General features: G+C 48.0%; 5 protein-coding genes across 5 annotated transcripts; 3 read left to right on the top strand and 2 right to left on the bottom strand.

Moving 5' to 3' along the window:
* Positions 1-11: 11 nt before the first annotated feature.
* F5891DRAFT_1130748 (Noc2-domain-containing protein) lies at positions 12-2,770 on the top strand (the record flags this gene model as incomplete). Its single annotated transcript, XM_041364569.1, has 12 exons — positions 12-223; positions 281-356; positions 406-496; positions 543-796; positions 852-957; positions 1,014-1,104; positions 1,162-1,348; positions 1,466-1,579; positions 1,638-1,826; positions 1,887-2,056; positions 2,103-2,688; positions 2,735-2,770. The coding sequence occupies 12 exons, from the start codon at positions 12-14 to the stop codon at positions 2,768-2,770; spliced, it is 2,112 nt and encodes a 703-aa protein (XP_041220525.1).
* A 799-nt stretch (positions 2,771-3,569) lies between these two features.
* Positions 3,570-4,213, bottom strand: F5891DRAFT_701075 (uncharacterized protein). The gene is made up of 3 exons (XM_041372860.1): positions 4,130-4,213; positions 3,887-4,076; positions 3,570-3,819 (listed from the first exon to the last, which is right to left on the bottom strand). Exons 2-3 carry the CDS (start codon positions 4,064-4,066, stop codon positions 3,658-3,660), a joined length of 342 nt encoding a protein of 113 aa, XP_041220526.1. The 5' UTR covers positions 4,067-4,076; positions 4,130-4,213; the 3' UTR covers positions 3,570-3,657.
* Positions 4,214-5,639: 1,426 nt separating this feature from the next.
* Positions 5,640-8,971, top strand: F5891DRAFT_1060576 (actin-like ATPase domain-containing protein). Its single transcript, XM_041362883.1, has 18 exons — positions 5,640-6,261; positions 6,312-6,331; positions 6,388-6,569; positions 6,622-6,694; positions 6,743-6,845; positions 6,901-7,045; positions 7,097-7,199; positions 7,258-7,489; positions 7,542-7,672; positions 7,726-7,833; positions 7,898-8,038; positions 8,090-8,178; positions 8,231-8,272; positions 8,326-8,349; positions 8,405-8,427; positions 8,484-8,548; positions 8,605-8,704; positions 8,756-8,971. The coding sequence occupies exons 1-18, from the start codon at positions 5,751-5,753 to the stop codon at positions 8,854-8,856; spliced, it is 2,193 nt and encodes a 730-aa protein (XP_041220527.1). The 5' UTR covers positions 5,640-5,750; the 3' UTR covers positions 8,857-8,971.
* A 570-nt stretch (positions 8,972-9,541) lies between these two features.
* On the top strand, positions 9,542-11,592 carry F5891DRAFT_701401 (L-gulonolactone D-arabinono-1,4-lactone oxidase). The gene is made up of 5 exons (XM_041372861.1): positions 9,542-10,048; positions 10,180-10,659; positions 10,710-10,898; positions 10,948-11,159; positions 11,210-11,592. Exons 1-5 carry the CDS (start codon positions 9,740-9,742, stop codon positions 11,484-11,486), a joined length of 1,467 nt encoding a protein of 488 aa, XP_041220528.1. The 5' UTR covers positions 9,542-9,739; the 3' UTR covers positions 11,487-11,592.
* F5891DRAFT_1254378 (ubiquitin-conjugating enzyme/RWD-like protein) lies at positions 11,576-12,538 on the bottom strand (the record flags this gene model as incomplete). The annotated part of the gene is made up of 8 exons (XM_041369954.1): positions 11,576-11,678; positions 11,740-11,801; positions 11,859-11,999; positions 12,049-12,112; positions 12,169-12,201; positions 12,256-12,323; positions 12,381-12,407; positions 12,466-12,538. 8 exons carry the CDS (start codon positions 12,536-12,538, stop codon positions 11,628-11,630), a joined length of 519 nt encoding a protein of 172 aa, XP_041220529.1. The 3' UTR covers positions 11,576-11,627.
* Between the last annotated feature and the right edge of the window lie 1,025 nt (positions 12,539-13,563).

Raw genomic sequence — 13,563 nt, forward strand, 5'->3', positions numbered from 1 at the left:
ACTTTGAAACCATGGGGAAGGCAGCAAAGTCTAGCCGCAAATTCGCGGCGAGTGGCAAGTTGAAGCAGGCAATTCAGTCGCGGAAGAAGCACCAGCAGATGCAGAAGAAAATTCAAGGGAGACGTGGGACACACAGCAAAGGAAAGCAACAGGCCGTTACTGAAGCAGACGGCAGTGAACATGACGACGATGACGACGAAAAAGAGGTTAAGGGAGGCAAAGAGTCAGTTGATTAATTGTCGTCTGATATTTTGTCTAAATGCCGAGAATTCTGCTTCAGTGCGAAGAAAATGACTGTCGAGGACTTTCTCGGAGCAGAATTTATGGATGATGACAATGATGCTGAGGAAGATGAGGTAGGACCGTTATTCTTTTCATCACTCGGTGCAATTCTGATACGCGCAGGATGATGCCGGAGGCGACGAGTTGGATACAGACGAAGATGAAGAAGACGTAGCAGACGACCAGTCCTTTGCGTCTGTAGATGATCTTGAGGGTGAATGCCTACATGATTTCTACATGCTTTGCTTATACTGTGATAGATCATGGCACAAGTCACATGCTTGAGCTCGCACAACTCGCCGAAAAGGACCCTGAGTTCTACAAATATCTACAGGAGAATGATCGCGAGCTTCTCGAGTTCACCACCGCTCAAGAGGGCCGTGACGAATCGGATAATGAGGATGATGTCATGGATGGAGACAACGATGGTGATGATGACGATGATGAAATGGGAGAGGAACTGCCCATTCTTACTACCGGCATTCTCAAAACCTGGCAAAAAGCACTCCTTGAGGCAAATCATACATCTTTCTTTAATTACACATTCACTACTGACCCGGCGGCTGTAGCATCGTTCCCTACGAGCCCTCCGCAAACTGCTCATTGCGTTTCGCTCTGCAGCGCATATGAATGAAGACGACCAGGTTCTTTTGTGGCGCATTGACAATGCCGCAGGTGAGCATCGTATCCTCGTGTATCGTGTTATGTAGCTGAATCGGTTCTCCCGAAAGTGTACACAAAGTTGGTAACGACCTCCCTGCGGTATACGCCAATTGTCCTAGCCCATCATCTCCCATATAAAACACTTCCGAACGGTAAATTGTGTGTCCTTCGCTCTTTCTACAACGTCTTGCCCTGAAATATTCTATCTACCGTCAGTAAACAACCTTCGCAATCTGCAAAGCAGAAAACGCTGCAAAAACTAACTCTGTCATACTTCAACAATCTGATTCACCTCATCCCTCAACTTACCGACCCGGATACATTGCGTCTCGCTCTCACAGAAAGCGCAAAGATTCTCCCTTACGTCGTTTCTAGCCGCAAGGCTGTTAAGACGTACTTGAAGGCGAGTCCAAATTTACTGTGTTCCTGCTTGAAATCCTTTATTACAACAGTACTTATCTTCTGTTTTTACCCTTTCCCCCTTCTATTCGTCTTTGAACGAGGCTGACCCCCAATACAGAAATGTTTAGAATTGTGGTCCACAGGTGAGGATGACGTACGGATAGCTGCATTTCTCGCCATCCGTCGACTTGCGTCTTCCACTGATGACTCTATCGTGGATCTCGTACTCAAGGTACGCCGCGCGAGTTTTTGATGCCTGGTACTGCTCTTGACGCAGACCAACTTTAAAGAGCACTTACTTGGCGCTCGTGCGCGCGTGCAAGTCTACGACCACTTATCGACTGCCATCCATTACGCTCATGAAGAACTCCGCATGCGAATTATTTTGTGTAGATCATGGTGTAACATACCCGCACGCATTTGGGTACATACGCCAGCTTGCAATACTCCTGCGTGGGGGTATGAAGACAAAAACAAAGGCAAGTAGAATCCTTGTGGGTAACTTGAGCGGCAGATCTGACGACTTGTATCACCTTCAGGAGGCGTACAAACAGGTCTACAACTGGCAGTACGCGCATTGTGTTGACTTCTGGGCACTTGTGCTAGGTCGCGCGTGCGATGCACATGCGGAAGCCGAACGAGGGGGGCAGGAGAGTGAGCTAAGGCCGCTCATCTACCCACTCGTGCAGGTCAGTCTGGGTGCCATCAAGTACGTTCTCCACGTGTAGTTTTTCTTGTGCTTATCTTCTTCGCAGACTCATTTCGAATTCACGGTCATATCCATTCCACTTACACATCGCACGCTCGATGCTGCATCTGACTCGACACACGCGCATTTACGTACCACTGACGCCTTATCTCCTTCCTATCATCTCCTCTACCCTCACGGCATCTGGCAAGCCTAAGTCATCCACGCTGCGCCCTCTCGACATGGAAACGCATATACGTGCTCCGGCGCAGTACGTTAAGACGCGGGTATATGCAGCGGGGCTTGTGGAGGAGACTGTATTCCTTCTCGCGGAGTGGCTTGGCAGCGGCCCAGTACATGGAAGCGTTGCATTCCCCGAATTGATCGTACCCATCATTGTCACACTCCGCCGGACACTCAAAAATTGCAAAGTGCTCGGGAAAGAAGCGGGAATGGTGAAAGGCCTTCTAGAACGGGTGGAAGATTGTGCAAAATGGATAGACCAGTCACGCTCAGGCATCAATTTCGGTCCAGGAAAAATGGATGAGGTCGAACAGTGGGAGGCCAACGCGGAGATAGCGGAGTCCCCCCTGGGAAAGTACCTCAAAGTGCAACGAAAGAGCAGGGAGAAGCGCAAGAGGATGATCGATAAGGTACGCGTATTTTTTTACCGTGTGGATACTCCTGATGTCGTTACAGGCCAACAAAGGCGAGGATGAAATCTTAGAAGACTAGATTGGTATGGGCGTCTTCCAACCCACCTGCCTGCCGTTAATTATTTTGACACAAGACGCCGAAGAAAATGATAATCAAGGGGTCGCTTCCCCAATTTGATCCTTTCGGAACGCGAGAGGAATAGCGTTGACCCTCTTCTGTCCGCGGAACATCTACAAAAGTATTCGGCAAGGCCCGAAGTCACCGCCACAGCGCTTCGTTCCGCGTTTAATTTCCGGGACGTTCTCCACCTCCACAATGCTTGCACACACATACACCATTTCATCCTTCCCAAAAAATAGATATCTTAGCGCAAGCGGTATCTGCCGTCTGTCTCTTGATCGCGCTGTGCCTCAATTTCAACGTTTTTGAATTGTGAGATCCGGCGAGGACCGAATTGATATTACAGCGTTTTGTTCCGCGCTGTGACCTTCTGGAACGCCAAGCTGTTGGCGTTGTTTTACACAACAGGTCATATGGGTTCATGAACCCAATCTTGGTGAGGCGGGGGTTCTTTGGTTATCCCTTTGGACTCAGATAGATCTCAGGATGGACCGCATGGGGTTTATGAGGTGAAAATGAACAGGTTGATCGTCTACACAACCATAAGGCGGCATTGCCATCGCCAAATATACCGACAGCCAGAAGTTTGACCATAAAATTATGGCAAAGTGATGGTGATATATAGTTCGACCAATTGATGGGTCTAAGCCTGAATGGATCCGAGGACATCAGGACTGAAATCACTAGACGGTCAACTTGGGTTTCGTGCAGACCTGGGGTCTATTCTCAGATTAGAATACCATGCAAGGCCCCTTCTATACACACTCTGAGCTTCTAGTGAATGACAAGGCTTCCGCTCCACCAAGTGCCGAACAGCAGGGCGAGTAGTTCAGCGAAAATGAAAGTCACAGAAAGGTTTGATATTTCATGGTTATTTCCATACTCCAAAAAAGACCTTCCACCAAGGTCTCCCGGCACCTCTTGCACTTCTTTCGGTATCCTTCCACAAGCCGTTCGTAGTGTCTTGGCATAGAAGCCGGCTGAAGTGTTTTCGCTGACAGTGCGTACTGAATGCGGAAAACGCCCATTTGTAATCCGTTAACCATGGATGAGAACACATGTGGTCGCACTCACCTTCTTCTGTATGGCGTTGTCCCGTAGTAGCTGCGTTGCTTGGACAGCCTCGGAGGTTAGTTTCGGATGCGCAGAGAGGTGTATCAAGAAGTTCTTGAGTTGGATATTCGGACGAAATGGATCAACGGGCCATGATGAAGCGATACTGGACAGCTTTTGTGCCGCCTTGGAGGCAACCATGAGAGTTCTTCTAGGTGAAATCTAGGGTTGGTCATTGTCCCGACGTATCGCGTGAATGAATACCATTCGACCTTGTACTTACCAGTACTTCAAATAGATTGAACTAGAGGACCGACGTCAATTTTTCGCAAACCTACTGAGTAACAGGCGCTCCGACTTCGCAGAATCGGACCTTCAATCTTACGCAAACCTTCGCAAACCTTCGCGGGAAGCTCCAACTTGAACTTTCATTCCAAGGGGAAACCAAAATGCAGTGGTGCGTCGTTTATGGTATTTTTAAATCCGTCTAACAGTAACTGGCTGCCATCGCTTGAGGATCGGGAGTGATTGGGAGCGATTGTCAATTGTCCTTCCCAGTCAGCAATGCATCCGCGGCCGGATTTCGGACACACAGCAAATGTGACGAAAAGTATGCCAGGGCAATCAACAAAATTTGGAGTCGAGTGACAGGAATCGACACTTCACGTGGAAGCAATCGGTACTAGCCTGTGCCGCCATTCTACAACGTGCGACTCGCAAAGGATTCCCCTCGGAGCCACTATCATGAAATAGATATCCCACATCCTGTACGAAATGGAAGATATCAACACACTCGGAACTTTCCTGAACGGTTCCCACTTAGACTCGGGGAAGGAATCAGAACTCCTTCGCTTGATACCGAAACCTTCATGTGAAATATCACGATGAGCCATCCTCCCGTCTGCACTCGAGAAGACTCACAAGAGTCGCTGACATCATGTGATGCGTTCGTGCATAAGTGGCGCAGAAATCACCCTGTGGTTCTACTGTCGGGAGGGGAAAATTCCCATTCCCGGATAGTTGCACAGGTTAGCTGATTGCATTACTATCGAAAGATCATCATAGAAAGCCAGCGATGATCCATATTCGCAGTGGACGACAGCGCTGATAATACACCAGCTTGGGTTGTGGCAGCTGGAAAAATCCCACCAGGGTGTCTATCTCTGATTCAAAGCTCAGAGTCGTGGCCTTTTCCGGATCTCATCTGATTACAGGCCCCCGTCTATAGGAACCGCTGCAATCGTCATAATCTTTGCCCATCAGGGATTCCTTCCCGGTGCAAGTAGCAGCCAGGCAGCTTCCTGCATTTCTCCGAGTCATAAATAATATATGTGCGACAGCTTGTCATCCCTCATGACCTATCATTGCTAGTAAGAGAATAATTCTAATTATATCTGTTCCTGATGTAACTTCGGTATTCCTCGAATATCAATATTTCAGCTAGAAAGTGTTAATCGTGGGTGAGAAGCTCATGACCAGGCTGTCTCGGATGTCTACTCATCACCTATGCCGCTGAATGCGTGACTGAAGCGTGGTTCTACTAGTGCACTGTGTGTCTATTAAGTCGAGTAAATTTTAATCTTCATGTCGCCACTCGGTAGTATAACAGCTGAATTCAGACTTGAACGAGTCGTACATCTACTACTATGTATTACTGCAGAACTAGGGTCAACGTGCCTATCAGTGCCGACATTTGCGGGGTAATAATACTTGTCACAACACATGTCTGGAATATGAGCGCTCTGAGCGGGCGCTAGTTTGACGCTTGCAGTTAGCTCGGTTTGAGCTCGGTTGACTTCACAGCACTTGCACTGCCACGCCAGGGCAGTTGCAACAGGGAGGTAAGGCATACACCCTAGTTCCGTCCATTTTCGCTATTTTCAAGATGGGCTGCTGTGGGGAGTCAGTGGTGTCAGCCAATACTCCTGATACTCAATATGCCAACAGAGCGCAACCAGTGAATAACGGTATCATTAGCCAGCAGCCTGGTCCTCATCCAGGCGCTCAACATCACATACAACCATTTGCAGAGAAACCACCACTGCTCATCCCTCCTGGGCCTTCTCCACCTCCACCAAGCTTTCAACAAAACAACCGGTCGATAAATGGCACTCCTTGGAGTCACTCGCCCTCACCACCTCCCCAAGGCCCGGCCTATTCAGCTCCTTTGAGTCCAAATCTTGGAGGTGCACCATTGATGTCACCACCAGCTGCATATGCTCCTCCAGGACCGTCAAATTCTACTGCGTTCTTTACACCTCTCTTCCATCCTGACCCCATTCATGCTCCGCTAAGGAGCAACAGTGTCACACCATCTACATCCACTGCAGTAACTTCAGCTAGGATTAATCCGGCGCCTTCAGACGAGGGGAAAATGTCGATCTCTATTGATTTTGGTGAGTATTCCTATTGTTACTGGCGAAGTCTTGTGCTGACTGGAATGCAGGAACTACCTTTTCTGGTGTTGTGAGTGAGCATGATTTAAGGAAGGCTTTGCAGCTTATGGTTTACATCGCAAATAGGCATATGCCTCGTCTCGAATTGCGTCCGGGAAGATACAGCAAATCCTGCATTGGCCTGGATCTTTTGAAACTTTCCGCAAGGTACCCACGTGCTTGCTGTACGATGAACATGGTCAAGTTCTTGCTTGGGGGCTGGAAGCGAAGAACGCTAGCTCCATGCCCGGCACTACGCGTTGTGAATGGTAGAGACTTTATAATGGGCCAAAATTATCTGATTCAGATACTTCATTCAAGGTTCAAGCTTTTTCTCGAACCACGCGCTCTTCGTGATGAAAGCGCGATTGACCCTCGATTACCCCAATTACCTGTTTGTGTTATCCCCTTATTTTATGGCATCGAATTTACGGTATTCTAGCCCGGTAAAGTAGCCATGGATCTCATCATCGACTTCTTGTCGTGTCTGTGGGAATACGCCAAAGAGCAGATTACCCGTGACATTGGTGCTGTCGCAGATCTCAGTCAGTGACCACATGGAAGATAATGGATACCCTGATTTATCTGATGTTCTTCCAGACTCGGCTGATGTACTCGTGACGTGCCCGGCAGCCTGGGACGCTAAAGGATGCGACATGATGCGCGAAGCTGCTATTGCCGCAGGCCTCGTGCAGTCGGCTCATGCAGGTGATGGTAACTGGCGCGACAGGCTGCGCATTATCACGTATGATATCTCCTACTTGTCTGCCTCTCCATTTGGCTGATCCATTTCCAGCGAGCCAGAGGCCGCGGCTGTCCACTGTGCCAGACTTACGGATCTGCACAAGCTTAAGCCCAACCAGAATTTTATGATATGTGATGCTGGTGGTGGTACAGTTGTACGTTTTCTTACGACGAGTTATTTCATGCATCTGACTGATGCATCTCTGGCAACAGGACCTTGCCGTTTACAAGATTATTGGGCAAATGTCTAACCTCGAGATCGCCGAGATGTGTGCTCGATCTGGGGCCAATTGTGGTTCCCTTTTCCTCGATTTGAGATTCCGAGAGCTTGTAAAAACTCTTTTAGCTGATCATCCTGCTCATTTGGACGCCGCCAGTCTCGCCTATTTTATGCACTCTTTCAGTCAAACCGATAAGCTCGCATTTAGGGGCGAGAGAGATGATGGTTGTCAAAACTTTTGCCCTGGGATTCTCACGCTTATGCGCACTATCTGCAGACACATACTTCAACTTCACATGTTTTAATGTGCAGGATCCCCACGATTCTTCCGTTGGATTGATCAATGGAGAACTCGCGATTCCAGGGAATCTCATCCGCCGGGAGGTGTTTGATCCCGTTGTGAATCAGGTAACTTTTGTCGTGAGATCTCGCTATTTTCGCTGGTCATGGTCTTTTGACAGGTACTTGAAATGATCGAAGAACAGTCGAAGAAGGTAGAGCAGCGCATCGACGCACTGCTTCTCGTGGGAGGCTTCGCTGGCAGCGAATATCTTATTAGACGAGTTGAGGTCCGTTTACACGAGTGGAGCGTCATGGATGACTGAGTAGGTCTTACACACCCTCGTGAGATAGGCGCAATTTTCGGGGAGGATCAAGGTCATCGCTCGCCCTTCTGACGCTGACACGGCTACGGTGCGAGGTGCCGCGTTGTACGGGCTTTCTCGCAAATCAATTGTATCCACTGTGATCGCTCCACGGTCCTACATCATGAAAGTGGGTGTTCACACTTTAGCCTCCTTGTTACCCTTTTGATTGTGTGTCCAGGTGAAACTGCCTGCCGAGCCAGAGGACTGGGCCAGACGCCCTGCATACATAAAAGAGAACAATGCCAACGTTCCCATTTGTGACAACCGGTAATGACGGTCCATGAACCACCCGGCGCAATGTATTGATTACCGGACCTAGCTTACAATACTTGGTCATGAAGGGCGCTATCCTGCGAAAAGGGTAACTGGCGATCTGCTTCAGAGTGTTATCTTGTTGACCTTGTATTCTTCAAGGCAAATATTGAGGACGAAATTTTGGTAAGCGCCTCAACTACATCTGCACAACTGAACTTTAGTTTAACTTGCAATGCAGCAAATTCTCACAGAATGGACAGGGTGCGATACAACTCGAGGTTGATTATCGCCGCCTCACGATACTCATAGATATCCAGATTGTATCTTCGTAGCCGTATTGTATACTTCCGACTCAGACAAGATGATGAGATATACTGATGAGGTAGGTGGCTATGTCATGGATATTTCCAGGATATCACTAACCTATTCTTCATGAAGGGCGAAACGATGGAGCTCTGTAGATGGACTGTTGATCTGAGTTCTCTGCCCACGTTCATGCAGAATGCGAGCATACCGCAGCCAAATGGGTTCTTCACAGGTTTGTGGTTGTAGCCGTTTCTGAAAGACCTGTGCTGACGCTTGTTCGCAGAATTTGAATTGGGTTTGGAGATTGATAGCGCTGAGGTCCGAGGTGTTTTATTTTACGAGGGACAGGAATGGAGCCGAGTTGTCTTCGATTTTCTCAATTGATTGGCATGGTGACTGCGAGTAACTGTACTACTGAGTTTGCTGCATCTCGTTGACCCGGAGTATATGTTGCGTTATTATTAATGTTCATGCGCGTGTTCCTGGCAATGACCTAAAATACGTCGGAAAAGTCGAATCCCCGTGGGAGAACGGCAAAAATTTGCCAACGCAACGACGGCTTGGATGAAACGGAAATATAGTTGTGCGCTTCATGTTCTTCTGATACTAATGGCTAAATTACTGTAAAACTACCAAGACTTTCCCGTTCATGAGGCGATATATCCTTTCCAATGCGTGCAAATATTGACAGCTATTGACAGCCATGTGGGATACGAAATTTTCTGGATTAAATTCCGTTTGATGAACGATGGGAGACGATGGGTCGGCCGATCCTGAGGCGGTGATTGAATTCGCAGGTATGTCGTCGATGATCGATGATGTGAACGTCCTAAAGTACTTTTGAGTAAGTTCATGACGCCCCCATGCCATGATGCAGCTTTATCTGTCAGATCCGGGACTCAGGTTCGTCTCACGCGTTTTCTGCCACGGGGCGATAGCTTCAAACGTATGGCACGAGATCTACCTGGCTATCCCAGGTTGAATCCTCCGATTTGGCCGCAAGTGTAATAGCCTGTGGGTGAAGAGATCTCGGAACCCGATCTTGGATTATGTGACCTGGTGCCTATTGGTCGTCGGTACATTGCCTTCGAGCGTTACCTCCACTCTCGTCCACACTTTTGATTGCTGCGACATCCGGTCATATCCGTTTATCGTCGGAGTTCGCCGAACTGTCTTACAGAGGATCGGATTGACATATGAGTCGTCACCCAAAAACTTATAAAGCCTTTGCAATGGATGGTCAATCTCCTCGCTATTTGTCCCTGCAATGTCGACGTCGACATCGGCACTTCACCTTTCCTCCATTTCTATCCAGCAGCTGTATGGCCTACTCCAGCCAATAACAGTCCCTAATACTTCTCCCAATGCCAAATTCACCAATTGGAGCGGCACTTTCACTTGTTCCCCACTCGCGGTCTTCGAACCAGAGACAGAACTTCAGTGCGAGCTCATTCTGGAGCTTGCACGACGTGAAGGCAGAGTAGTCCGAGCAGTCGGAGTGGGCCATAGTCCCAGTGACCTCGCCTGTACCACTGGCTACATGCTACGCACCACCAAGCTCGACAAACTTTTGGAGGTAAGCATAATTTTAGACTCATTCGGTTAAACTTTGTTTCATCCCCGACCCATTGCCGGAGACATTCTGGCCATTCGTCATCGATTTATCATTAACACGTAAGCGCGCAATATTGATTTCGAATTGTTCAGGTTCATGCAGATAAAAGATATATCATTGCTCAGGCCGGAATTACACTTGATGCACTGCATGCCGAACTCACAAGCCATGGTCTTGCGATGATCAATGTCGGCTCAATCTCCGATCAGACGTTGGGCGGTATCGTTACGACCGCTACCCACGGAACTGGCATCAAGTATGGCGTTATTTCTACGCATGTCATGGGACTGTCGTTGCTGCTGGCGGATGGATCTCGTGTGTTCTGTTCTCCCCAAGAGAGGCCCGATCTTTTCACAGCATCAATATGCGGATTGGGCAGCACGGGCCTTATCTTGACGGTTACCCTTGAGGTGGAGCCCGCGTTTCGCCTCAAAGAGGTTCAACAAACCTTCCAGTTTCATGAATGCGTGCGGAGCTTGGACAGCCTTATCACTGCCTCCGAACACGTTCGGTTCTGGTGGTTTCCAGCTGCGGATACCATGCGGGTTAGTTCAGCCGATCGTACCGTAGAGGTGAGTCCATGTGTTCAGCTTATGTACACTTCCAACGTAATTCCTTCTAGCCAGTCAAACCGGCAGGAAGTTGGCTCTGGCATTCGTTGATCGGCTTTCACGTGGTGCAGTTTCTACTTTTTGTGGCAAGATTCATTTTGCCACTGAACATCTTCATTGGTCGATTCGCATCATGGCTGGTCAGCACCAAAGTTATTGCGATTGATGATAGCTTCCGGATCTTTAACATGGAATGCAGAGTGAGTGAAGCTTTTTTTTCTTCGTCCCACATCACTGACTTCATTGTAGTATCCGCAACATACTACCGAATGGGCTATCCCCTACGAAAATACGAAATCCTGTCTTCACGATTTACATGATTGGCTGATGCGCGAGTTCTCTGACCCAAATGGTCTCCGCCCTCATTTCCCTATCGAAGTGCGATTCTCCGACAGTGACGACATATGGCTAAGCCCCAGTAACGGACAGAAAACTTGTTGGATTGGGATTATCCAATATAAGTACGTGTCTTGTTTATCTTTTTTTTTGCACTGGCTAAGACTTGGCGAAGACCTTATGGTTTCGAGGTCCCGTACAGGTTGCTGTTTGAGCGTTTTGAAGCCATTTTGTGCCGTCATGGTGGTCGACCTCATTGGGCCAAGGCACATCACCTCCGTCCGGAGACACTTCGCAGATTGTATCCTCGATTCGACGACTTCACCCGCGTACTTGGGTCTGTCGACCCTCGTGGGATGTTTCGCAATGAGTATGTGGAACGCCACATATTTGGCAAGACAGGCCCTGGGTACCACAACAGAGTGTTCAAGCGTCATGCCCCTTCACGATAATATTGCAATTTTTCCACTTCCGCTATACATACAATAAGGCTCGTCATCTCGTATAACCTATTCCAAGTAGATTAGTCCAGCCAATTACTGCAAGGAACGTGCTGGCAACGTATATTATTCTAGTGTTATATATCATGTTACTCATACACCTAGCTGTTGCCTAATCGACTCTCTGACCAGCCTTTCATACTTCTATGTAAAAGAGTCATGTTTATGAGAGATAAGAGTGGCATGATACTAAATCAGCGCTCACTGGTTTGTTCTCCCGATACAACTTGCAACAGTCGATGTTAGCTCCACTCTCCAAATTTGGTTCTATCGAGTGAAGCATCAGGAGAAGGGCAGAACGAGGATCAGATCCGGTGAACGTACCGGCAAGCATGGAAATAACACTCAATATCACCTTCTCAACGCTTTGCACAGGACTCCATCTCTCAGACGCTTGTTCATACATGGTAGGGTCGTCTCCGGGTGTGTGGAGGATCGATATGCAGACGTTTCCATCCGGATAAACTGTGTACTATCAGCACGGTGATAAAATAAATTAAGGAGATCATTTCACTGTTCGGGTGGAATAAGGGAGGGTCGAATTTCATCTTGAAAGGCGATAGCGGATAGTCCTGTGGCTAGACCCATCTCTTGAGTTACATTTGCGAGATGACCATCTGACACGTTATCTTACAAAAGTGAGTTTGGCGACAAAGACGCCACCCTCCTGAAATGCCAATTACATCAAGTACAACTTGCGAGAGGTCGCGGAAAAACCTACAAAAGGTGTGCCTTCTGGACCAGAGATAAGCGCTTCCCAAGTGAAGAAGTCCGACTCTGAGATTGGACCTATATGTCAAATTGCGGGATTACACCAACAATATAGCAATATTTTTGTTGATATACCTGCGGTGAACATTCCGTCAGGCGAACCTGGAAAGTTGAAACCCAGTGAGTGTCAACTGTATGATTCACAAGACACCAAAGTAACCTCCTGAGGTCAACTGCTTGTACTCGGTCATTAATCGTCGTAGTGCAGTTGCACTGCTGCTCTTTGTGTTCATGGTGGGAGATCCGAGTAAATATCGGATAAGAGAGGGAAGGTGTGGAACGTATAGCCCAACCAGCACAGTATTTGAGCGTTTATAGTAATAATAGCTATTTGACGCAAATGGTAATATTCGACATAACGTAATTGCACAATCGACTGTCGACAACGTGTCTCTCTTGCACAAGGATTTCATGTGCATTCGAACGAATTTTGACTTAGTTGTCTCGCTAACAATCCTCATACGCTCACTCCGTTCATAGCGCTCTTCACTATTACTCTCTTACATGAGCTTGAGGCTGAAGCATGAAAAGCTTGCCTCAGAGGGCAAGGCCAGAGGTGCGGGTATGAAATCTTAAGATCCGAGGTCTCACGCATTTTTTATCAAAGGAGGTCCGTTACTGCGTGCAGAGATACTGCATATCACGTATCAGGACCTATCGACATTACTTTCATGAAAAAAACCAGATGTCAGATGTGACAACACCTGGCAACACCAGACAACACGGCCATCTGATCATGATACTTGCCTTATGAACGGTGACTTTACGGACCGGTCTTTCATCCATGAGCGCTCAGGTTATATGCAGTGTAGCCCATGGTGGCGGGTTGCAGTGCCGAACTGTTTATCATATTTTGACGGCTCGGTGTTCAAAGTTGTTCCGTGCGGATGCCCTTGGCGGGTACAGCTTGCCGCCAGGGAACTTAGGGAGGAACACACAAGGCATTTACTGTGAGAGATTTCAATCACCAAGGCACATCCCTTGCTTGTGGGCAAATGATTCAATATCACCATAATAACGAGAAGCAGGGCAGAGCAGAGCCCACCCTGGATAATACTGGATAATACCTATCACAGATACACTTTCGGTCAGAATTTGACTCAGGGCCGAAGATACATGATTGGGCGACTTCACCTCAGTCCGGACCGCACGTGGTCCTCGGCGTAAAGCTATATCACGGTCCGAAAGGATCATTGTAACTTCCGTAAAATCTTGATAATTCCATCTTGTTCCTAGATATGACTAGCTACCCAGGGTG

Source organism: Suillus fuscotomentosus (genome assembly GCF_016647785.1).
Source record: "Suillus fuscotomentosus strain FC203 chromosome Unknown F5891scaffold_73, whole genome shotgun sequence".
In the NCBI taxonomy this organism is placed as follows: domain Eukaryota; kingdom Fungi; phylum Basidiomycota; class Agaricomycetes; order Boletales; family Suillaceae; genus Suillus; species Suillus fuscotomentosus.